Source organism: Polistes fuscatus, unplaced genomic scaffold (genome assembly GCF_010416935.1).
Source record: "Polistes fuscatus isolate 324 unplaced genomic scaffold, CU_Pfus_HIC Scaffold1, whole genome shotgun sequence".
In the NCBI taxonomy this organism is placed as follows: domain Eukaryota; kingdom Metazoa; phylum Arthropoda; class Insecta; order Hymenoptera; family Vespidae; genus Polistes; species Polistes fuscatus.
The window spans coordinates 6,561,036-6,586,770 of record NW_025112997.1 but is presented as its reverse complement, the minus strand read 5'-3'; the positions used below and the strand labels follow the sequence as shown (position 1 = coordinate 6,586,770).

Genomic DNA, 25,735 nt, shown 5'->3' with positions numbered 1-25,735 from the left:
TAAAATTTGCCCGTATTACTTAATGAATTAATTTAAAATCTCTCTAATAAAAATATATTTATAATTATTATATTATAAGTACACAAATACGCATTAATTAGATACGTCAGCCATTTTGGTAGCAGAATCTAGGGAATGTTTTTAAACGACAATTTAACATTTGAAATCTTTTTTTTAAACAAGTTAAATATATAAAAAAATTATTATATTTAAACTAACAAGTAATCAACTCATAAGTGTGGTTAATTAAAACAATAGCAATTATGTTGTTGTATTGAAAAACAATTAATTATTCAAATTAAATACATAAGACACTTCAAATATCACGAACAATGTCTCTAAAAATTTGATAAGGGAAATACAATACTTTATATTGTGCGCTGTACACTATTGCAGTATTAAGGTCTAGGAAGATATTGTAATAATAGAACTTTGACATGCGATTATAAGTATGTTTTAATGGTTAATGCAAAGGAAAAATTTGGAACAACGATGTGTACTTTCATTTTACTCTCGGACGACTTAGATTTTCGTCTTGACTCGCACCTCCGATACATCACGTTTTTTACTAGTTATAAGACATCGATCTTGGCGAGGTATCGATTATGTTCCTAGAAAGTGCGAGTTATCGCTGTGGCGGGTACCGCTGCTAGGTTTTAGGAACTTTTCATTGGTTATACAATAGTATTTGGATTCATTTCATTGGTCCTTACAATGTTATTTGGATGTAATATAAACTTAATTTCTTTTTGATTTATTTATTATTACTTTTGTTTTCTTTGTTTGACATATTTTTATTTTTCTATTTGTTTATTATTTATTGTTTATTGAAAAAAAATAATCTTGCAAAATAAATATTCTTTTTTAAACAAGCTATCTTCGTTATAGATGTCACTACAGTAGAGTTATTTTGTTTCAGGTATTTGTAAACTCTACGATCCAGTTTATCTAGTTCATTCGTTGTAACTGGCCGGTTTTATGTTGATTCCATCCAAATATCGCGTATAACCCTGTGTTATATATATACATATGTATACATATGTATAACCAAAAAATACAAGGAATTTGGAAATGAAACTTATCGACAAATTATTTAGTATTAATACTATTAATACTAAGTAGCACATTTAATTGAATTAAAAATAATTATATATTTATTAATTGTATTAGAAAAGTGAACTAATTTGTTAAAATTAAGAAATCAAAAGGGGGTCTTACAATGTCTGGCTCCATAGAAATCCCACTTCGTGATACAGATGAGGTAAGCATTGGATCTTTTTTTAAACATTATAATAATATTTTATATTTTTCATTTTCGTTTGTGTTTTCTTCTATGACTTGTTCAACTCGTCCCAAAAAAATTATAACTACACGAGGTATCCAAATTTTGTCTCATTTTTTCAATGGAAGTAATGGAAACTTATTTAAAAAAATTGTCACGTGGTCAACTCGTGTTTTTTATGTTTCTATATCTATTTATAAAATATGTTAATATGAATGTTAATATATATTAATTATCGACTCCTACAAAAGTTGAATCAACTAACCTATATTTAATAAATTATCAATTTCTATCTTTATATTTCTCTTTCTTGTTTTTCTTTTTTATTACTTTAAGATTTGTTTAAAAACTTTGCATATTGTATCTTCTTTACACAATTAAATTATACGTTAAGCTTGAAATTATGTAAGTTTTGTGTTAATATGAACTTAGACTTTATATGATGTTAATATATATATATATATATTTTTTTGTTATAGGTGATAGAACTTTGTTTAGATCAATTACCTGACGGCGATGAAGTTCTTGGTATTTTACGTCAAGAGCATGCTCAGCTCCACGTATGGGTCAACTTGGCCGTATGTATCTCATGTTAAAACATTTTAAATCTATTTAAATAAAATTTAGCACGAATGTACTATTTGTTATTTACTTATTTTCTTGTTAAAATAGCTGGAATATTACAAACAACAAAAGATCGAAGACTTTATTAAAATACTTGAATCTTCACGAATTGATGCAAATATTGATTATCGTGATTTTGAAAAAGATCAAATGCGTGCATTGGACATGTTGGCAGCGTACTATGTACAGGAAGCGAATAAAGAAAAAAATAAAGACAAGAAAAGAGATCTTTTTACTAAAGCAACGTTATTGTATACAACTGCTGATAAAATAATCATGTATGATCAGGTATGTTCAATTTATTTATTTTTACGTACAGTATACTTTTTATGCATTATTAATACTAATTACTAGTGAATTTGTTTAAAAATTTTTTTTTATTTATTTAAAGAACCACCTCCTTGGTAGAGCTTATTTCTGCCTTTTGGAAGGAGATAAAATGGAACAAGCAGATGCGCAGTTTAATTTTGTATTGAATCAATCGCCTAATAATATTCCTTCTTTACTCGGTAAAGCTTGTATCGCTTTCAATAAAAAAGACTATAGAGGTGCACTTGCGTTTTACAAGAAAGCTCTAAGAACTAATCCTAATTGTCCAGCCGCTGTAAGATTAGGAATGGGACATTGTTTTATGAAATTAAATAATCAAGAAAAAGCGCGATTAGCCTTTGAAAGAGCTTTACAATTAGATGGACAGTGCGTTGGAGCATTAGTTGGACTTTCTGTTTTAAAATTAAATCAACAACAACCTGACAATATCCGGGCTGGTGTACAAATGTTATCCAAAGCTTATACAATTGATTCAACAAATCCTATGGTGTTGAATCATTTAGCTAATCACTTCTTCTTTAAAAAGGATTATAATAAAGTACAACATTTGGCATTGCATGCGTTTCACAATACAGAAAATGAAGCCATGCGGGCAGAAAGTTGTTATCAATTAGCTAGGGCATTCCATGTACAAGTAAGTAATTAATTGTATACAAATTAATAATAATTAAGTATATACTTTTTATATATTTTATAATATCAATTGATAACATTTCTTCTTTTAGGGAGATTATGATCAAGCCTTTCAATATTATTATCAAGCAACACAATTTGCTCCATCTGTTTTTGTGTTACCCCATTTTGGTTTAGGTCAAATGTACGTTTATCGGGGTGATGCAGAAAATGTAAGAAAATTATTATTGTTATATATTGTTATTATTAGTTTTATTTTATAATGTAAATCTACACATTTTATCAAAGAGGAATTAAAATAATTTTTCTTCGTTTTCTAAAGGCTGCACAATGTTTCGAAAAAGTTTTGAAAGCTCAACCAGGAAATTATGAAACAATGAAGATTCTTGGGTCGCTCTATGCTAACTCAAGCTCTCAATCGAAACGTGATATTGCTAAAAATCATCTTAGAAAAGTAACGGAACAATTTCCAGATGACGTAGAGGCTTGGATTGAATTAGCTCAAATTTTAGAGCAAAGTGATCTTAATGCAGCTTTAAATGCGTATGGAACAGCAACAAGGATTTTGAAAGAAAAAGTTCAGGCTGATATTCCTCCTGAGATATTAAATAATGTAGGTGCTTTACATTACAGGTATGTATTAATTTATATTTAAAATTATTTTGTATTTAATATTAATGAGAGATAAGATAAATTTATGAAAGTGTATATATTATATCTTATTTAGATTAGGTAATTTGGAAGAAGCTAAAAAGAATTTAGAAGAATCTTTAGAACGTTCGAAAGATGATGCTTTGCACGATTCTGTCTATTACAATTCAATAGCGGTTACAACTACTTACAATTTGGCGCGTCTTAATGAAGCTCTCTGCATCTTTGATCGTGCAGAAAAATTGTACAAAGATATTTTAAAAGAACATCCAAATTATGTAGATTGTTATTTAAGACTTGGATGTATGGCGAGAGATAAGGGACAGATATACGAAGCATCCGATTGGTTTAAGGATGCTTTGAGAATTAATAATGAACATCCGGATGCATGGTCACTTTTGGGTAATTTGCATTTGGCAAAAATGGAATGGGGTCCAGGACAGAAGAAATTTGAAAGAATTCTTAAAAATCCTACTACAAGTACAGATGCCTATTCTTTGATAGCTTTAGGAAATATTTGGTTACAAACGCTTCATCAGAGTGGAAAAGACAAAGAAAGAGAAAAAAGACATCAGGATAGAGCATTAGCTATGTATAAACAGGTAATTAAAAAATTATTTATTCATAATATATTTATTATATTTGATTATTCTTCTATGCATTTTTAAATGTTCTTTTTTATTTTTTACTTTTTGTAGGTGTTAAGAAATGATCCGAAAAATATTTGGGCAGCAAATGGAATCGGTGCAGTGCTAGCACATAAAGGTTGCGTGAATGAAGCTAGAGATATTTTTGCTCAAGTGAGAGAAGCAACAGCAGAATTTTGTGATGTATGGTTAAACATTGCTCACATTTATGTAGAGCAAAAGCAATACGTTAGTGCTATTCAAATGGTGAATATAATTCATATATTTATAACATATATTCTATAAATATGTAAAAATTGTTAATAATATTATAATTTGTTTTTCATTTTATTACAGTATGAAAATTGTTTACGTAAATTTTATAAATATAATAACGTAGAAGTTCTACAGTATCTTGCTAGGGCATATCTTAAAGCTGGAAAGCTGAAGGAATCAAAATTAACGCTTTTAAAGGTACAATATCTTTAAATATCTTTAAATATCTTTAAATATATTAAATACTAATACGAATTTATAAAAAAAAATATTTTTATTACAGGCTCGCAGAGTAGCTCCACAAGATACTGTTTTGTTATACAATATTGCATTAGTGTTACAACGTTTAGCAACACAAATTTTGAAAGATGAAAAGTCAACGCTTACTACTGTATTACAAGCAGTACATGAATTGGGCCTTTCTCACAAATACTTCCAATATTTATCTGCTCATGGCGACAGAATGGAACAAATGGCAGAAACAGAAGCGCGAAAGTGTCAAGATTTATTATCTCAAGCGCAATACCATGTTGCTAGAGCAAGAAGATTGGATGAGGAAGAAAAGACACTTAGAAGGAAACAAGAAGAAGAAAGGTAAAGTTTAAACGATTATAAAAATATTGCGAAATAAAAGACCAATTCTTAAACATTTCTTTTTCTTTTAGACAAGCTTTCAAAATGCGTCAAACGGAGGAACAACGAAAATTGGAAGAAATACGCCGTCAAAAAGAAGAAGAAATGTTACAAAAAAGACAAGAATACGTTGAAAAAACGAAAAATGCATTGGTATTTGGTGAGATGCCTTCGGAGAAGCCTGGAAGAAAAGGTAAAAAGACAAGAACAGATCAATATATTAGTGACAGTGGAGGATCTGGTAACGATGAAGGTAGAGAAGAAGTTCCAAGAGAAAAGAAACGTAAAAGGAAAGCTAGCGGTGAGACTAAGGAAAAGAAAGGAAAGGGTAAAGGAAAACGAAAAAGAGATACGGCAAGTGGAGACAGTGGTAAGTAAAATAAAACTATCTATATAGGAAATAAATATATTTTTATCATGTTACATAATATACACATATATTTATAGGTTCAGATAGTGATCGTAGAAAACCAAAACGTAATAGAAAAATGGGTACGAAGAAGGATAAGCAATTCCGCAAATCTACAACTGATACTCCAAAAGGAAAGATGCCTTTGTCAAAAGAAACAATATCAACCAGTGAATCTGACAGCGATAGTGGAGGTCTTAAAATTGCTAGCGGGTAAATATATTCTTCATCTTTTTATAATACAATTTTCTTTTATACTAATTAATTATGAATTTATTTTAATTTTATATATATGAAACTTAATATTTTTTCACAGTGCTGAAAGCGATAATGACAAACGACCATCAAAAATTAGAAAAATCGTATCCGATTCAGAAAATTCACGTGCTTCACGTTCCAGATCACGTTCTAGATCGAAGTCAGGAAGTCGTGCAAGAAGTAGTTCACGTTCGCGTTCACGTTCGCGTTCACGTTCCCGTTCTCATTCACGATCTCGATCTCATTCACCATCTCGATCACGATCACGATCACAATCAGGATCACGGTCACGATCACGTTCACGTTCACCTTCACGGTCGCAATCTAGATCTAAATCGCGATCGCCATCTAGATCTAAATCGCGATCTCATTCTAGATCTAAGTCAAAGTCTAAATCAAGATCGAAATCACGATCTGCTTCTAGGTCTAAATCGAGATCTAAATCACGATCTGCTTCTAGGTCTAAATCGAGATCTAAATCACGATCTCTCTCTAGATCTAAATCACGATCTAAATCACGATCTAAATCAAGATCTAAATCAAGATCCAAATCTCGATCTAAATCACGTTCTAAATCGCGTTCAAAATCACGATCTAAATCACGTTCACGATCGCGTTCAGTATCGCGATCTAGATCTCGATCTCGCTCAAAATCCAAATCTGGATCTCAAAGTGAAAGTGAGAAAGAAAATCAAGGAAGCCAAAGAATTGTATCTGGCTCAGAAGGTTCTCGTGGATCATCACGCGCAGCATCACGCTCGGTTTCTCGATCACCGACGCATTCACGTTCTGCCTCTCGATCTCAATCCCGATCAAGATCAAGATCGAGAAGTATTTCGCAATCAGGAAGTCCCGATAAATAAATGTGTATATTTTCCATACAAAAATCAATTGAAAAAAATCTATAATAATCCTGTTTTTTATTAACTAAAGTACTTTATCGTCACGTGTTTTACAAGTATTATTAAAGATTGACAAATTAATTAATATGACAAAATTTTCTGTCTTTCTCCGACTTTTTTTAAATAGGAAATTTCATTTGTTAGGTATAATAATTGTGCCAAAAAGAAAAAGATATAAAAATAGATTTTTTTTCCAATAGCGATAGAAAGTTATTAGTGCTATTTACTTGTACCTAGTTTTAATTTCATTTATTTGTTATATACTTTTAGTTATTGTCATTTGCTACCTAATTGAAAGCATTCGTTTAGTAACATATTTTTAATATGAGTAATGAAGATATGATTTATATAGATACAATTGACATTAGAAACTAAAAATGAACAACAGATCACATACCATAAACTATGCATTTAACTGACTGTATTAATTGCTCATATAGAATAATACGATCTTAATATTTTATTGTATCGAATATGTATATTATTTGAAGTTGGGTATAAAATGGATTTATGAAATATCTGTAATTAGAAAATAAATAATTTAAAAATATTACTAATCAAATATATTACGGATATATGATTATCTGGAATAAATATATATATAATAGTTAAATTACCTTTCAAAATATTAATTATAATATAACTTCATACTATTGAGTTTAATTATATATTTACTGACTTATTTAAATTTATTTACATAAATTTCATTTTGCAGAAAAAATACAAACTAATAGTAGCAATTTATAACTATACAAAAAAATCCCCGAAAAAATTAGTTATTAAAATGTGTGTGTGTATATGTGTGTGAAGAATTATTACTACCTATGACACATAGAAAAAAAAATGCACAAATTTAACATAACACTTTTAAACTTCATGTCAATCCTTTAAATTAAAGTATTAGGGTATTTTGTTAATGTGTATATATATACGGTACAAGTGTAAATAGTGAATCAAACAAAAAAGAAAAAAACTTTGACATTTGTAATATATAACTACCTATGTACTATATTTTAAATTATGTAATTAATATAAATCTTTAAATTTATAGAAACGATTGAACTGATATTTGTATTTTTTATAAAAATCGTTAGAATTATTTTTCTTACATATATAGAAATGATTGAAACAACCTAATAACAATGAGTATATCACAAAAAGACGGATATAAAGTTTATATCGGTGTATTCTTTCTGCTCGTATTTTATATATCTATTCGTATATTAGCACAATTTAACTCAGATTCTGTGTATCCAAAATTTCTTAGCTCAAATTATCAGTACACTTTTTTTTAGTTAATAAAATACATTAAGTTAAAGTTTTGTAGCTAAATATTGAGATACTGTTGCTCTCTTTTGCAGACAGTTTTCTTATTTTTTCTTTTTTTTTTAATATAGTTTTAATTACAATTCTCAGTTCATGTCTCTCACTCTTCAGCCTTTTTTTTCTTATTGACAATGTGTCACATAAAAAACTATAATTTAATTATTTAATTTATGTGACAATATCAATAGATAATTAAAATAATCTAATCTCTTATTCATTTTTATAGTTCAAATTACAGAATCGAGCTTCTCCAAATGATTATTACAATTGTAAGCATCAAAATTACATTTATATTCATTTTCTATATCACTCTTAATGTTAAAGGCATTTAATTACTACCATTGCTTAGTGGCTTGTATACTCATAATTTAAAAATTCATATATCATTGCTTGTGCCTCTGTTATGTTTTGAATTTGATTACGCCACAGATCTCTTTCTCTCTAATTTTATATATTGCGCTTGTAAACATTAAAAAATTAAAAACATATATGCAATATATATGAAAATAATCTCAACATTAAATTTATTATTAACAAATATGAACTGTTTTACCCTCTATAAATTTCGTTTCTAACTAATCTCAATAAAATTAAAACATAACATATTGAATTTGTATTTCTAATTTTTTTTTTTAAACCACTTCACAAAATGGTATCATGTACAATTAAAACAATCGTTAATACAATATTATAAATGTTAATTATATAGATATTGCGAATCGTTGCTACATTCGTGATATATTATAAATATTTTTATACACATCCCTTATACACTGTCTTCAGAAAAATGTTTACTTTCAATAATATTTTACTAGCAGGGAAAAGAAAAAAGAATTTATATTACGAAAAAGAAATATTCTTGTACGTAGATAAATATAAAACCTGATAATTATTGACGCATGTAACTTTAAACTTAATTAATTGCTTAACTGCATTACCATCCATGTCTTTGCTTTTCTTCATTATAATAATTTCACAATTAAATAATGACTTATATGGTCCTTTTATTTTAGCAAATAATTAAATATTATTATATATTGTTCGGTATTAATAAAATAATTTCACTTCCTAAAATTAGCAGAAAATAAAATGTTAAATTTCTTAATATACGTTTAACATTTTAAGAGAATGCTATTTATTTTCAATATACATTTATCTCATTCGCGTTTAACTTAGTAATTTTTACATCCTTATTTCTTTCTATTTTTCTTCTTGTATAATAGTTTGTTTTTTTAACTTATTTAATTATAAATGTTTATCGTATGTTTTCATTATGTAACGATCTTTTATATACAATTTTAAAAAATGTGGCATACATGTTCAAAAGTTTGTTTTAATATAGTACAACATGATACAAACGAAATTGAACTTGATAATTATGTGAGAAACGGCACAGACAGTAACACACGTAGCAACTTTGACTATATGAAATAATTTTATTAACATATTATAAAAATCAGGTTCTAAATGCGACCAGAGGGACATTACGGTACAAGTACTGTGTACAGAGAAAATACTAGTGAGAGTCTTAAATAAATATCAAAACACGTATGTAGCAATGACAGTGTGAAGTCATCTTTTTTTTTCGTGCATAGTTGCTGCTGTATTGATGTCCTAGATCGACAGATCATGCCAGATAGCTATATGTGTCCTTTTGACCCTCTGTACGCTCCAGATATTCTTTTTCAATTAAAATATCTATACATTTCTGAAAGAACATTAGTAATATTTCTTTGTTTCAATTATTCATCATTTATACGTTTTTGCTTTCTGCAGAACTCTAGCAAAAATTAGAAATATCATCGATAATTTACAGCAACAATTGTAATCTTTTTGTTTTCTAATATTTAAAAATTTTTTATTAGTTCAATAAAGCATTGCAGATAATTATTAATAATAAATAGTATGAACAAATACATTGTAAATATATTTAAAAGTTAATTTATCTCTTTCATCTTCAAACCAACAAGATATGTAATGTTCTTTTATCTATCATTTATAAATAAAAAAAATAAACGCGCGCATCCTATAATGTTTTATAAGAAAATTAAATACTTACTTTAATAATGTGTACTCTCGGTTTGAACCTGGAACTCAATTGATTTAAAACTTCTGCCACTAATTGTTGATGTTTTAGTACTTTTCTCATTTTCATAATTCTAACAATTGCTGCTTGTATTAAAAGTTTTCTATCTTCTTCTATGTGCTTGTGTGTTGTTTCTTGTTCGACCTTTAATTCCGTTTTCATTGGTATGTTAATATTTACCCTTAATTTTTTACTAAAATAACAAAAGAACATATACGTTACCAATATTATAAAAAACGAACAATCTAAAAAGATATATATATATATTTATAAATATAAAAGTATAAAAAAGAGACTACATACTTTTTATAGCCAGAAAAAAGTTCTACCGCTGATATAGATGTTAAATCACTTTCGTCATCATTAATTGCTGTTAATAGCTTAGCTTTTAAAAGTATTTGTACAACCTATTAAAAATTAAAAATAACAATGGTTATATGTTATATATTATTTTTTTAAACTTTATTATATTACCTGAAGTAAAAAATCAATTTTTATTTGAGTAGCATCGTGTAATTGCTGTATTGTCCATATGGTTGAACCATTGTATTGCAGTAAAACTGCCATTTGAAAAGTCGATGCTTGTAATGTATACCTTCGAAATATTAAAATTCAAATCAAAAAAATATATATATATAAATTATGATAATGTAACATATTAACTTCTTTCATATTCTCAAAATTATTAATAATAAAAAGTAAAATCAATATTAGTATTTTAAATAATTATATTACCTATTTTTAAAACAATTTGTAAGCAATTCTCCTTTAGACATATTATATAACCAATTCAACTTTCTTCCACTATGTTGTGAACTATAGAAAGTTGTAAACCTATGTACAGATCTCTCTAGCTGCAAATATAACATATATTATTTGTTATTACTATTATTATTAGATGAAAATTAACTTTTGACAAAAAAAAAAGAACATATTACAATTAAAATTTTATGTGTTAATCATACCTCTGTTGGTAAAGAAAAAGAAAAGGATTGTTGGAATGGCCATGAACCAGAGGATAAAACTTGTATACTGAAATCAATATCTAGTTCTTCTACAGAATTAGTTAGGTGTCGCCTGAACTGTTCATTTAAATCTTTGGACACTCCGATATCCTGCAGATAATGAAAATATAAAACAATGTTTTGATCGGGATTATATTAATGAAGTATGTTATAAAATTCACTACTTGGAACATGCGCTGTAATTTTGAAGTATATTCAAAACCACAAGCTTGTTTTAACTTGGAGATCATAGAAGCCTCTGCGTCATCACTAGCAGACATATGTTGTACTAAACGTTTTGCCAACATTTTACTATAGAATTTCTGGAATACATCCTTGTCCTCAATATATTTAAATACTACCATCTATTAGAAAACAATTTTTTTTAAATATTAAAAATATAAACATGATATAATAATATATATATATTAATTTATACATACAATGTATAATATATAAAATTATATTCGAGTACTTACAACCTGATTTAACGTATCTTCAAGTTCTGCTTCCTCTGGATTTTTACTGCTTTTTTTAAGCAATAAATCACAGTATTTTGCTAATAGTTCAGGTGACTTGCTACTACTATTTGCAGCTCTAGTTACAGAATTGCTATTAATAAAGCGTCCACATGCTTTATCCAGCGCTGCTACAAAACCACTGTCATTGTTAAATGCGACTAATACTAAAGCGTTATATTTTTTATGAACTTCTAAAATAGTATTGACATATACTTTAGGGTCCTGTAAAAGGAAATCATGAAACATAAGATATTGTTTTATAAAATTATTTAATACAATTTTTCTATTTGATAAACTAAAAAAAGTTCTTACGTTAGCTGCAGAATCTCCGCATTTATCTATAGCAGCAAGCCCTTGATTAGCTATATGGCTTTCTAAAAGATTTCGCAGCTCACCAAGTCCATTAGGTATTCTTGCCATTAATTGATACATTCGTCCTAAATCTGTATTTTTATCTGCATCCAAAAGATTTTGAAATTCAGAATGAAATATATCCAAGTGCTTTTCAATGAGTACTCTTTCACAAGTTTTTGCTAATCGATCGTTTGTTGTTTGATACAAATAAACTTGAACACGCTTTTGTTCTTCTAATAATCTTTGTTCTGCCTATAATAAACACAATATTTATATAAAAATTATAATAAATTAATATATATAAATATAAACTATATATAATTATAAATTGAAGATATATATAAATTGAAATACCTTTTTTAACAAAAGTGAGAGAGAGAGAGAGAGAGAGTCGTCCCTTTTATATAAAAATATAAATTGCAATATTAAATACCTTTTTCATATATTCTGTAACAGGATTTTGTCTGAGAAATTCTGAACTTTCACGAGTATAAAATCGTTCTGTATCCTCAACAAAGAGATTTTCAAAAGATTCTTTATAAACAATAATATTTGGTCTCTTAGCACCAGGATCTTCCTCGTTCAAGCCCAATTCTACATAACAGTTAATTACACCACTGACTAAACGTGTGTTTATAGTTTCTCCATTGCGTTCTCGTTCTATTAATTTCAACACAGCATTGGTAACCTTTCAAAAAGAAAAAATATGATCATAATTTTATTTATTTATAAAATATATATATATATATATATATATGTGCTTATTTAAAATATAATAACATACTTGTCTATTTAACTGTTTAAATAAATTATCACGCCACGTAACCAAGGCCAATTGGTAAATTTCATAGATTCCTTTACGTCCTTCTTCACATTCACGACGCACCCAATGACGGTTCAAATATGCACATACTCCGTTTAACACTTTACTACTGAATTGATATTCTTCCCATTGTCTTGTATAGAATTGTAATACATCTTCATCCATTAAGTCAACCCCATGCTATATACCACCAACATCACACAACATTTTTTATAATAAAATAAGTAAACTTATATACAAATAGTCTGCAGTATGCATAAATGAATATTAAAAAAAAAAAAATAGCAGACACCTCATAATATTGTAAATTTTCCAACGAAATACGTACCCTTAATAGGCTAATGAGATAAGACCTAAGAAAGTCACGCAAACGTTTGTATAGTTCCAGACCTACTAACTGTGCACCACCTTGTGATACTTGACCCTTTTTAAGTTTAGTAGACATTCTAGTATGTTGCTGATGAACACTTGTACAATAATTATATACATGTCTATGTTCAGCGATATAGTAAGGATATTACAGATACAACGCTATTAATTAAGAATACTACTGTCTCTAAATAATATAATCATTTTATAAAAGGATACGTATAAAGTTCTATGTATCTTGGCTTGGACATACATTGTCTATTATATACTTGCTCTATACCCTCACGAAGATCTCCCCAAATTTGATCCAAGTCTATTTGTTTGAGGCCTGGGGGGACTCCTTGATGACTCCCTGCCCCTCCAACGCCTCTATGCCCCGACATCCTATTCTTATACGCTTGCCTAGTGAGCGTCAGTGTTACTACTTACTACTTACAATTTCTATAAAGAACAAAGTTAAAAAATAAATTTAATAAAATCCAATACAACTATCGACATGCAACAAAGGATACTTAAAATAATCTTAATAGTCACAGACTAAGTGTTCGTACACAAATTTATAGTAAACTGCATTTATATGCTTGACGTACACAAGAACACTTTATTGTAATGACGAATTATCAAAATAAGAACAAGAAGAACTTATTCGTTTAGTTTGTTATATATACAATAATTTACAATTACACAGAAAGAAAAAGAGAAAGATAGACTAAAATACAAATTATTTGGAAAATATTAATTTGTGAAAACAATAAACAAACGTTAGCTACACATACACACACACACTCTCTCTCTCTCTCTACTGAATATAAAATGTAATGGATTAGAAGTGTATTACTGAAGATTTCAATTCTCGATTGAAACATGCTCCAAAATATGCCTATAATCCTTATTAGGAATAGAAGGTCGCTATCGATATTCGAAGGTCATCGTAAATTCCGTTAAATCAAGATTGAAATCATACATTAAGGATATGTATGTATATATTTAACAATTGATTGAAAATGTTGTTATTGTTCACTGTTTATATGATAATTTCAAGACGAATAATAACACACTTTATGAGTTATCGTCCTACTTACGAAATAAAAGGCATCGAGGGAACTACTCGAGAATAGTCTAAATTAAAGGATAATATCAAGGGATTGTTGGAAAAAAGAAAATTTTTTTCTCTCTTTCCAATTCTCACAATCATTCACTCCATCTCTCTCATCCTCTCACTCTCTCACTCTTTGCAAATCCCCTTCACCTCTTTTATCCTTGTTTCTCTTTCTATAATTCTCTCTGCCTGTACCTCTTTCTTTCTCTTTTTCTCTCTCACACATACACTCTCTCTCTCTCTCTCTCTCTTTACCTCTTTATATACTCTATCCCCTCTCTCTATAACCGTCTCTTTTTCTTTACGTAATTTATTTCTTTTATTTTCTATCTCTCTCTAATTCTCACCAGTCAATGTTCACACCGCATAACAGTCAGAAACGACGAAGAAGTTTTATCGTGAAAATGCAGTGGCCAGGATAGGAAGTTGTCGTCAGGGTACTATAGCGACGTGGAGGACACCTGCCTCGCCTCCACTTGAATATTTTTGTTTTTCTTTTTTTTCTTCTTTCTTTTTCTTCCTCTTTTTATCTTTTCCTTTATTTCTTTCTGTGTTTTTTCACCTCTTAAATTTGTCTCTTTATCGCGTTTATTATATACGAAAACGTAAAGAAGAAGCGTGCGAAATCACGAAATTGGATAAGTTCTTTTGTGCTTCCTGAAAAATCGCGTTCACTCACGATCCTGCTGTTACGCTTCTGACAGGTTAGGTTCCACTGTTACCAATACGACAAATATATAACCTTCATGCGCACGCGCACGCTCGCATACACATACAAAACCGACAACGGTTAACTCGAAACTCTGGTACCTTTTTATTTTTATTTCATGACACAATAAAATAAATAAGATGCGAGCAAATGATAGTTCGTCGATTATAATAAATATTGGTAGAGAATTATGCGTTTAATTTAATCATCGCTTTTTAGATACTTCATTGCGATTTAAAAATTCTTTGGTAATGATTATCGAACGATTTCTAATTTGATGTTATAACAATGAATATTTTTAAACATTAAACTGGTGTATTATTTTTCTAATCTTTTCGATTGTGTACACCAACGAGACATATCCTTTTTACCTTTATTAATATTTAATTTCATTTGCAGGTATTTATCACGTACAATTATTATAATTATTGTTTATGTGTTATATTGTTTATATCATACTAAAATACACCGAACGGGTATATAAGAAAGGTTAAAGAGAGAAAGAGACTGTCACTGAAATTTGATTTTTTTGTTATGGTATCACTGATTTTCAAATTTATACTCCCATTTAAAAGGGAATATTTATTTATAATTTAAACGAAGAAATTTTTAAATTATAATAAAATTTCTCTTAACGAATTAATATCTAGAAGTAAATTCGATATAAATTTTTATTATTTCCATTAATTTTGTTATCATTAACACAACAAATGGAATAAAAATACAATTAATATTTTCCAAATTTTCTTTTTTTTCTTCGCTGGTTTACAATCAGTTACTATCAATTTTTTATTGATCGATTACAAAATAATCTTCATAAATATAAAATTGTTGTTTTATATTTATCACAAAATGAGATTACGTACAAAAAGTATCGTTAATGAAAGATTTAATTTCATGATTCAATTGTATTTCTTCTTAAATAAATTTTTAAGAATAAATTTGCATTCTGTGTTACAAAAATTTTTTTTCTTTTCCAAATACAATTTATTCAGTTCTTAACACAGAAAAATAGTTTATCTTCAGAACGATGATCAATTCTAGGCCATGACCATAATTCATAGGGATCTATTATCTTTATAATCTAATAATCAAGTCTGTTTATTACGCTATACTTATATGCATAAAATTTGCATAAGATGTTTAATAATAGGCTATCTCGTATAAAGAAATACTTTTAAGTTGGATTTTACTTTTTTATGCGCTTATATATTATAATACTTTTTATATAAAAATACAACAGTTATAAAAAATTGATTAATTGATTTTATTCAAATATCCATTAGTCCGTTACTCTTTGCCAAAATTATAAATAACTCTTTCGTTTATTTGATTTGATTATTTATATTTTAAATGAATAATTTTCGTGTTTACGGTAATAATTATTTCAAGTATTAACGTAAATACGAATTTGGTTCTTTTAAGGAAAAAAAAATAAAAAGAAAAGATTATCAATTATATTATTATACATCGGATTTATCTAGAGAAGAATGTTTATCAATAGATGCTTTAGGTTGATAGCTGTATAAAAATATTGAACAGATTACTAAAAATGCACCAAAAGTAAATTGAAACGTTAAATGAAAATCAAATAAATAAATAGAAGCTATGCATGAAATAATGATGGCCAAAGAGGTGGCAAATCCCTTCAGTATATTATCCGCATATTTTACAACCAAAGCAACAATGAGTCCACCGAGCGCTTGAAGTATTACTAAGTAATAAATGAACGAATCGTAGCCAAAAAAGAAACCTTGCCTTTTAATAATATCGCCGTCATTTATAAAGCAAGTGGCTAACCCAAAGGGTATGGATAATAAACTTAACTGAACATTTCTCATCCAAACAGAGATATCTGATCCCTTAAGAATTTTTTCAAAATATATACCTGCAAAACCTGACAAGAAACATGCGCTTAAGGCAGCTGTGAAACCAACTAAATGATTCTGTTCTATACCTGATGGCAACATAACTGTTCCGCTTTGTGCTAATTGTACTAATACTATTCCTATAACTAAAAGTATCAATGCACTCCACTGAGAACTTCTCAATGATCTTCGAAGAATTACAACAGCAAAAAAAGCTGTTGTAAGAATCTTGAGTTGATAAGTCACCTAAAAAGCCAATAAACTGTAAATACATTTTCGTCAAAGGAAAATATATGATAAATAAATTGATAATAAAATATTTTTTTACCTGATATGTCGCTGCATCTAAATTTGATGCTGACACGTAAAGTAAATTATTTTGTATGATGTATAAAATTGATGGCACGCATACTTTCAATGTATCAAAAGGTTCTTTTACAATGGTTTGTTTCAAGGCAATATAAAATTTCAATAGATTGCCTTCCTCAATATAGACCAAAACCAAGCATGTCAAGAGTTTTAATAACTCTGACATAACAACAGCTATGAAAAAGGGATATTATCAATATATATAATTCAACAAAAGCATACATTTTTATGTTATTAAAATGTCGATTTATGTTTATATTATTTACCCGTAGATGACAAGAAGAGATCTCCAGATCTCGTTCGAGCATAACGCATACTAAGTCCAACCAATGCATTTTGAAGAGTCAATGTAATCAAACTGACATATTTTAATGTTTGTCCATTAACTAAAAATAAAGTTAGAAATTAATAAAACATTAATTATACATTTATGATATCAAAATATTATTAATTATATATTGTGATACTTACTTTGATGCAATTTATTCATTATTGTTATTAATAAAATTGCAATCTTCGTAAAACATTGATTTTACCTTGTCTTCTCATATTTATCTAAACAAAACAAAAATATATAATATTAATAATTTAATTCTCGTTTTACGTAAATTATATAAATTTCATTAGACAATTTTAGCAACATTTTGGTTTATCACACGAATTTAATAAAAGACAACTACTATAAAAAAGTTATTACTAAACAAAAAATTGAAATTGTTTGTTAAATTAGATACAATATTATGAAATAGAAGGAAATATCACTTAAAAAAGTTTAACATATTATCTACTTTAATATAATAACATTTGACAGTTCATTGACATACATAAAAATGAATTACCTTAATATTTTCTAATAGATAAGTAGGATTAAAATGAAATTCTTTTTGACATTTAATAGGTCATAAAAATTCGAACACATACGTAGAGAGAAGCTAGCCACGTTTGCATTCCACTTTAGGCTGGTAACTTCGAAGCGTTGAAATGTTCTTCATAGAAATATATTATCATATAGTAGAATCCACATTCTAAGAACATGCGCCGCTATCAACGAACAGTTTAACAACGTTCGCCAATTTTTTATTGACGTCATTTATGCTTGAATGAATATTTAATACAACGCATTATTTATTTATAACATTATTTGTTTAAACATGAATACACCAGTAATGCTTTTTTATTTGATCGACGTGTTGTATTTGCGATAAGATAAATCATTTGACGGCATTTCAAACATTGCGTAATGGATATCATTTAAATACTCGTGTACTGTGTACACATGCTTAGGTACTATTCGTCTTTACCTAATTGGCATTCACATGAAGCGAGAGCCTCCTGCAATTTCCATTGGTTGGTTTCCACACTTTTTCTCACATAACTCTATACTACACGTTTAAAAAATTGTACTTAATAGGGATCTGACCGTCAAATTCTGCCGCTTGGTGGCAGCATTTAATAAGACCGTTTAGCGCAAAATTTTAAATAATGTTTATAAGAAATTAGAAATAAAACTGATTTAAATAATTCTCTTTAGAATTAATCATTTATAAAATTAAAAATTATTCAACACCGAGTTAAAAAATCAGATTAAGAATAAATTAAGAAAAATTTGAAGTGTTAATTCTTTTAAAAATAATATATGATAGAGTATGCTATATAATAAATTAATATAAATAAAATTTCAGATGTATTTTTGAGTGAGCGAATGTGCGAACCCATATAAAAAAATAATCGAACAGCATAAATACAATGTAATGTTCCTTTTTGCAAAGGGAACGCAACTTTTAATTTTCCAAAAGATGAAAAACGCCGGATTATTTAAGAATGAGCAATAGATACGACTTTTAAATCATTAAAATCATCAATATACATTGTCATCTTTATTATGTTCAACATCAACATTTTTGCGCCAAATGATCTTGATACAATGCTGCCCCCTAAACTAGACTTGACAAAAACGGACCATTAATTCTCTATGAAAAGATGTTCACTATAATAGCGTCATTTCAACATTCGTATCATACTAACCTCAATACAACAAAATTCCTATTGCAAGAAAAAAGTTTCTAGCGAATAGAATTTTAATTAAGCGATGAAAGTACAGTTGGTAACGTAATATCTATATATATGTGTATTATATGGGATATCTGCGACGTTTTGTACAGAACGTATGGAAATATTAAGAAATTGTTTAATCAGTGATTTAATCGGGTTTTATTAGAGCTGATCTTTTATTATTAATTTACATTATTTATATTTAAACACAAATTTTTTTAAAAAGGTTATTGAAATTATACATTCATCATATACGAAGTGTTTATTATTTTTGATAATGATTAAAACGATAATATTAAAAAAAATTTGAATTGATAATACGTTTGCAGGATTTTTTAATAAATTATATATTAGCGATACGGTATTTATTAACTCCTCTCTCTATATATATACACTATATATGTATATATATTTGCAATTAAAAATATATTTATCGACGTTTTGATTTTACTCAATATGTCTACACGTTATATGAAAAAAGTTTTTGGTGGAGATGAAATTGTTGATGGAAATAAAGAAAACGTTAGTGATGTGGAAAATTCAGTAAATGACAATTTCAAATCAAAGTCATTCAACGTTTTCGATGTGGTATTATAGTGAATTTTATTATTTAAATACTTTTTAATTTCTGCATACTTAGTATATTATTTCTTAAACTTATAAGCATACATTTAAATTTTATAAAAATATTTTTCTTATAGTTAAATGATAATTCATCAAGCGAAAATGAAACCATAGATGAGAAAAATGATGAAACGAATTCAGATGTTGTTAAAGGTAAAAAGAAAAAGAAAAAGCGTAGGAAACCAGAAATTGGTAAAATGCAACAACAAACACGTAAACCCGAAAGTGAAGAGGAAATAGATGAAATAGAAAGCTTAGTAAGAGAAGTAAATCAATTACTAGGAGAGCCATCACCAGGTTCTAGTAAGGAAAATTCTGAAAAACCCCAATGTATTGTAGGAAAATCTAAAGAAAGTATTTTGTGTGTTCAACATAAGCATTTAAATCCATTTAATGAACTTAAGAGAATTTTTGGAAGTAAAACTATACAAGCAGAACAAAGGTATCTTGATAAAATAACTAATATATATATATATGTATATTATTATTATATTTGATAAATTAAATCAATGATTAATCGAAATATTAGCAAACGAAGAAATAGAGGACGTACAGGTCACTTGAAAAAGACTTGGTTGGTATCACCAAGAGAGAATTGGCCACCGATTGGAAAATCTGGATTATCGATGTCTGTAGATTCTACAATGAAATCTGATAATGTTCTATATTTTGTTTATGAACATGATTCTTCATATAAACAGATACAGTATAAATTCTTAGAAGCTGTTGAAAGTTCTAATCCTGAAAGTCTCATAGTAAGTTATATAATAAGTTTGTATTATATTTTTGTTAGATTAATATATATATATATATATATATATATGTATTTATCCTTATTTATTTTAGAATGTAATAAATACTCATACTTATCACGTGGATACATTACTGCAATTAGCAGAATTATGTAAACTAAGTGAGGATTTACCAATGGCCGTAGAATTTACAGAAAGAGCATTATATAGTTTGGAGTGTGCGTTTCATCCATTATTTAATGTGGCAACAGCACGTTGCAGATTGGATTATAGGAAACAAATAAATCGTGCATTGTTTATAACAATATTTAAACATCTAATTTTTGTTGGTGGACGTGCTTGTTATAGGTAATATAATATAAATCTTTCTATAATTATTATATATATTATATTAAATATAAAGAATATAAGTGATTTTTTTTATTATTTCAGGACAAGTTTAGAATTTTGTAAATTACTGCTAGCACTTGATCCCCTACAAGATCCATTAGCTGTTGTTCTATTTATTGACTTTTACGCATTAAGAGCTAGAGAGTATGAATGGTTTGTCGATTTCTGCAATCTTTGGGATAGCACAAGGAATTTGACTCAACTTCCAAATATAGCTTATAGTTTGGCTCTTTCACATTTTTGTTTAGGCAGTCATAAGACCGCAAATGAATTATTACAAAATGCACTGATCATGTTTCCAGGAGTTCTCATACCCTTATTGGAAAAATGCAGTGTACAAACCGACTCTAAGGTAAATAACAAGACATCTGTATAAAAGAAAAGACAATTAACAAATATATACACGTGGAAAAGTATTTATAAATATAAATCTTTTAGGTGACTGCTCATTATTTTTTCAATAGCAAAGCTAAAAACACGACTACTTTAGCATTAGAAAAATTACAAAATTTGTACATAGTGCGTAGTTATCATTTGTGGAAAGAAGCTGATGTTTTGCCATGGTTGGAAAAATGTGTACATTTAGTGCTTGATCGGGTTGATTCTAAAGATAGTTATGTTAAGTATTGTGAAGTAAAGCGTGGAGAACGATATAAGGGAAATTTGCCAACGAATATTTTAAGACACATCATACTTGCTGATATAAAAGAGATTACCGTCAACGTTCAGGAGGTATATTTTTATTATGAAATAAGAAAGAATGTTTGAACAAGATAAAAACATTTTATTTAATACCATGTAAACACTTGATATATAATATATATTTGTTTTTTCTTATATATATATATACATAAGATTCAAGATGCAGCACCAGTGTTATTATATGATCCACTACCACCTGCTAACAGTGTAGATACCTATGGACGACCTACAGCAAGTCAAAGAGGAAATTTAAGTAATTGGGGTCTATTCTCCCTTTTCTTTTCTTCGTTATTTGGAAACATAGATGTAGCTTTTGAAGAAGTTGCAGAAGTCGCTGAAGGTCTTGCTGCCAATGGATTCAATTTATTGTAAGTATTGTCTGTCAAAATGAATACTGATAAAAAGAAAAAATAGAAAGAAATAACTGACTATATAATTACTAATGGAATATCTAAAAATGTTTACAGCGATCAAAATGACGATCGAGCATAAGATAGCTCAAGAGACATTTGTACAAATACATGTCGGCAGAGTTTCCCATTACTCTTGTTATTGATAACTCGTTAATGCCGTTGTAAAAAATATCTCTTTTTTAAAATTTACAATGAAATATTTTAGTTAGCAATTGAAAAGGTATTGAACATTTATTTTACAATCAATTGATAAAATCATAATGAAATTTGAAAAAAAATATTATGAAGCATAATTAAATAATTTTATTTATATATACATGTAACTGTATATTATAGTATTTTTAACCGACTGGTTGTTACATCAGTGACAGTTATGATTATAAGCTATAACAGAGTGCAATTGATTTAAATCTGTATCAATTTCATATCTTGTCCGATTCAATGGCAACGATATTACGATTGAACTTGTAGAAAATAGATCTCTGTTCCAACTCTTTCACATTGTTTATTTACTCTATAGGAATCAATTCTCTATTTTAAATATAATTTAAGTCAAATGTATATTCTTATCTATGTACTTTCAAAAATTTAATGAAAATTTTTGAAAACTTCTGCATAATACAACCATTATGCGAGAGATATTGAACATGTTGTAAATTGTCTAAAGTGATAAATAGATAGTGATGTAACATAAATATTTAATGGAGGATATATCATTTTGTTAATCAGAAATTTTAATTCATCCGAACGCCTGTGTTCATTAGAAAAAAATTATTATTTTCCAACGCACTTATTTACAGTTGTATACAATTGTTCAGTAATATAATCTTATTGTTAATTTCTAGTCGTATTATAAATTTAATCATTTCCTATAATTTTATTATTAAATGCAGGTTTTATTTGCTTATTTTAATGTGCTTCAATATTGGGCACGAGAGTGTATGCATTTATGTGCGTTCCCTAAATGCACTGGGCATTTATAGTTATTAATTGCACCATTAAAGAACCCACTTCTTTTCTTCAATCAAGAACTTTGAAGGCAGATAGTGGGGAGAGAAAAGAAATAAGATGGCTCAAATAACATCGTCAAATGTAAATATGACAACTGATGTTCATCATTGTTCCACAAGACCTAATTTTGTGAACTTTTTATTTTTTATACCATACTATGGAATACTGGATTATAACGACAAATACCAGGCCCATTCTCCTGGTAATCTTTTTTGGTATGACATACTGTATAAAATTCTGGGTCACTAGCTAAAAGTGCACCTCCATACCATACTGCACAACGTTGTTTATGATGTGATATTACATGCACGTCTATAGGTTTCGGCTGAAGAAAACATTATATATATATATATATATATTTATATATTAAAAAAATAATTTATTTTTGAACGAACTTACCGTAATATGGCTACCACTTAATGTTTCACTAAGTTTTAAACGAGCGTCAACAATTCTTTTAATATCACGTTGCAATCTTCTTCCAAAATCTTTAAACATGGTAGAACCTCCTGACAAAACAATGTTACTATATAATGGTCTTCTGACATCTATTGGACAATTTTGTATGACATCATCAACAATTTCGCTAAGTGGTGTTGTAAAGTCAGGATTGGAAAACTAAAAATGGTCATAGAAAATTAATTAACAGGTAATCAAATTTTCTAATTCTATATTTAAACAATTTTTTTTTTTTTATATATAAGTTATACCTCAGGATGGAAAAATATTTCTGGACCTAAAAATCTTTCATATCCGACATCTACGATGAAAGGCTGTTTTGTAATACTGTTCATACCTTCGTATTTTTTTATTTTAGTAGGATCGCTATCGTATTTAGCAAATTCTTTAGAAATGTCAGGACAAATGTAACAATATTTTTCTTTAATAGCTTTAGCTGTTTCTAATGATTGTTCAGGAGGTATTCCAATTTCACGTTCTCGTAAAAGACTTTGTATAAAATATGTTATATCGCGACCAGCAATAGGTATATGCTTTATACAACTACCTATAACAAAGCCTTCCGCCTAAAAAACCATAATATATTATATTTATTATAAATATTCATAAAGTAAATGAAAAAAAAAACTTAAGTAAGGAATATACTTACCACTGGTATCACGTGTGTAACTCCATCTCCACTGTCAACGACGACGCCTGTCAATGTTCTATCCTCAACATTTTTAGATGTCCAAGAAGCTGCCAAAGCCAATACTGCTTGCACAGCGATATATAAACCTGGTACATTAAATGATTCAAACATAATTTCCGCTGTATATTCTCTATTTTCAGGTGTATTAAGAGGTGGTTCGGTAAGTAAGAAATAATGATCTTCGGGTTCTGCTCTCAAATATTTGAATATGCATTGTTGAAGAAATTTTTCCATTAAATCCCAATCTTCAACCAGTCCATGTCTCACTGGATACTAAATATCAAAGTAAAAGAGAAAAGAAATAATTATTGATAGTAGATATATAAGAATCTTAATCTTCTATATTTAATATTATACAAACCTTAATGGAATAACCAGTTGCTTCAAATGCTTCATCTCCAATGTATGTATCTAAGTCTTCAACACCTTTTGTAATTCTTCTAGCATTATTATCACCGACTTTGGCTGTTTCTTTAATGGCTATTGCAGATGGTATAGTTAATTGGGGTTCTTTATTTCCAGCAAAGCCTAGTTTAGTGTACCTAAAAAAAAAATATTCAATGACAATTTTTTATTTAATCCTGATTAATAAAATAATGTACAACGATGAAATAATTTAGATTTTGAATTCTTATTAAAAAAAAAAAGAAAAAAGTAACACAGAAAATAAAGATAATTTTTTATCATGAAAGAAACAAAAGTACATTTAAATATAAATTTAAAAAGATAAAATTATTTAAAAAATTATTTGTCTTCATATCCAAAGTTCTAATCTATGATCGTAGTGCATAATTATTTTGGAAATGTAGATAATGTATTTACTTACCCTGTACCCACGTCGATAACACATGCAGGCAGACGTCCGTTCATCTTAATTGAAGTATTTTAAACGGCTCTCACTGACGAAATATTCCTCGACAGTGGGCTACAAATGTAACCGCAAAAACCACACCTCGCTCTTGATCTTACGATTCGCGATAAAAGCTTGCACAGCTTGCACAGGCATGCGCTTATTCAGATTTCTGACAGCCGCATCGTCATGTTTATGTGTCGTTCACACGATCATTATTCTTGTGTTACATGGGAATCATGTTTAATAATATATTCAGTTGATTATATATATATAATTTCGATTAATTACGATAAACAATAATCATAATTATTTTGATAGAATTAAATATTTTATCCAATAAAATGCATAATAGTTGCATCGTCATCTTTATGTGTCGTTCATTCGATCAATATTCTTGCATTATATGAAAACCGTGCTTAATAATATATTTAATTGATTAATTAGGATTAATTACGATAAATCATAAATTATGATTAATTTTAAGCTAAAAATTTTGTTTAATGATATGCTTTTTTGATTTGAAAATTGTATTTGAATATTAATATTTATAATTATAATTATTAAATAACATTGAATAATATTGTTTATAAATAAAATGTACTTTTTTGTTTGGATTAATCATTTTGAAAATAAATT

The 25,735-nt window shown here is 28.0% G+C and overlaps 5 protein-coding genes across 10 annotated transcripts; 2 read left to right on the top strand and 3 right to left on the bottom strand.

Annotated features, from left to right (window-relative positions):
* The first annotated feature begins 937 nt into the window (after positions 1-937).
* LOC122519990 (RNA polymerase-associated protein CTR9 homolog) lies at positions 938-6,609 on the top strand. Its single transcript, XM_043639861.1, has 13 exons — positions 938-1,261; positions 1,762-1,860; positions 1,955-2,194; positions 2,298-2,870; positions 2,962-3,081; positions 3,192-3,502; positions 3,597-4,122; positions 4,219-4,413; positions 4,504-4,620; positions 4,706-5,016; positions 5,088-5,425; positions 5,503-5,677; positions 5,781-6,609. The coding sequence occupies exons 1-13, from the start codon at positions 1,220-1,222 to the stop codon at positions 6,583-6,585; spliced, it is 3,852 nt and encodes a 1,283-aa protein (XP_043495796.1). The 5' UTR covers positions 938-1,219; the 3' UTR covers positions 6,586-6,609.
* A 2,448-nt stretch (positions 6,610-9,057) lies between these two features.
* LOC122520009 (cullin-1) lies at positions 9,058-15,161 on the bottom strand. Of its 4 annotated transcripts, none has more exons than XM_043639885.1 (14): positions 14,462-15,161; positions 13,327-13,548; positions 13,067-13,229; positions 12,700-12,918; positions 12,349-12,603; positions 11,874-12,167; positions 11,520-11,783; positions 11,223-11,405; positions 11,002-11,151; positions 10,772-10,890; positions 10,511-10,631; positions 10,340-10,443; positions 10,010-10,229; positions 9,058-9,658 (listed from the first exon to the last, which is right to left on the bottom strand). In XM_043639885.1, exons 2-14 carry the CDS (start codon positions 13,488-13,490, stop codon positions 9,578-9,580), a joined length of 2,337 nt encoding a protein of 778 aa, XP_043495820.1. In that variant the 5' UTR covers positions 13,491-13,548; positions 14,462-15,161; the 3' UTR covers positions 9,058-9,577. The 4 variants fall into 4 exon arrangements, with proteins under 4 accessions (XP_043495820.1, XP_043495845.1, XP_043495827.1 ...); XM_043639910.1 differs by having other exon boundaries at positions 11,226-11,405; positions 14,462-15,159; XM_043639892.1 differs by having other exon boundaries at positions 14,554-15,159.
* A 717-nt stretch (positions 15,162-15,878) lies between these two features.
* On the bottom strand, positions 15,879-18,502 carry LOC122520057 (UDP-galactose translocator). 2 transcript variants are annotated; one of them, XM_043639972.1, is made up of 5 exons: positions 17,992-18,502; positions 17,624-17,707; positions 17,419-17,538; positions 17,112-17,326; positions 15,879-17,029 (listed from the first exon to the last, which is right to left on the bottom strand). In XM_043639972.1, exons 2-5 carry the CDS (start codon positions 17,640-17,642, stop codon positions 16,379-16,381), a joined length of 1,005 nt encoding a protein of 334 aa, XP_043495907.1. In that variant the 5' UTR covers positions 17,643-17,707; positions 17,992-18,502; the 3' UTR covers positions 15,879-16,378. The 2 variants fall into 2 exon arrangements, with proteins under 2 accessions (XP_043495907.1, XP_043495915.1); XM_043639980.1 differs by having other exon boundaries at positions 18,074-18,502.
* A 1,069-nt stretch (positions 18,503-19,571) lies between these two features.
* LOC122520028 (transcription factor 25) lies at positions 19,572-22,321 on the top strand. Of its 2 annotated transcripts, XM_043639920.1 has the most exons (8): positions 19,572-19,792; positions 19,906-20,270; positions 20,358-20,583; positions 20,675-20,928; positions 21,013-21,322; positions 21,409-21,702; positions 21,826-22,040; positions 22,140-22,321. In XM_043639920.1, the coding sequence occupies exons 1-8, from the start codon at positions 19,661-19,663 to the stop codon at positions 22,162-22,164; spliced, it is 1,821 nt and encodes a 606-aa protein (XP_043495855.1). In that variant the 5' UTR covers positions 19,572-19,660; the 3' UTR covers positions 22,165-22,321. The 2 variants fall into 2 exon arrangements, with proteins under 2 accessions (XP_043495855.1, XP_043495864.1); XM_043639929.1 differs by lacking the exon at positions 22,140-22,321 and having other exon boundaries at positions 21,879-22,076.
* Positions 22,322-22,841: 520 nt separating this feature from the next.
* Positions 22,842-25,282, bottom strand: LOC122519983 (actin-related protein 3). The gene is made up of 6 exons (XM_043639852.1): positions 25,073-25,282; positions 24,608-24,788; positions 24,205-24,519; positions 23,807-24,121; positions 23,496-23,714; positions 22,842-23,421 (listed from the first exon to the last, which is right to left on the bottom strand). The coding sequence occupies exons 1-6, from the start codon at positions 25,114-25,116 to the stop codon at positions 23,242-23,244; spliced, it is 1,254 nt and encodes a 417-aa protein (XP_043495787.1). The 5' UTR covers positions 25,117-25,282; the 3' UTR covers positions 22,842-23,241.
* Between the last annotated feature and the right edge of the window lie 453 nt (positions 25,283-25,735).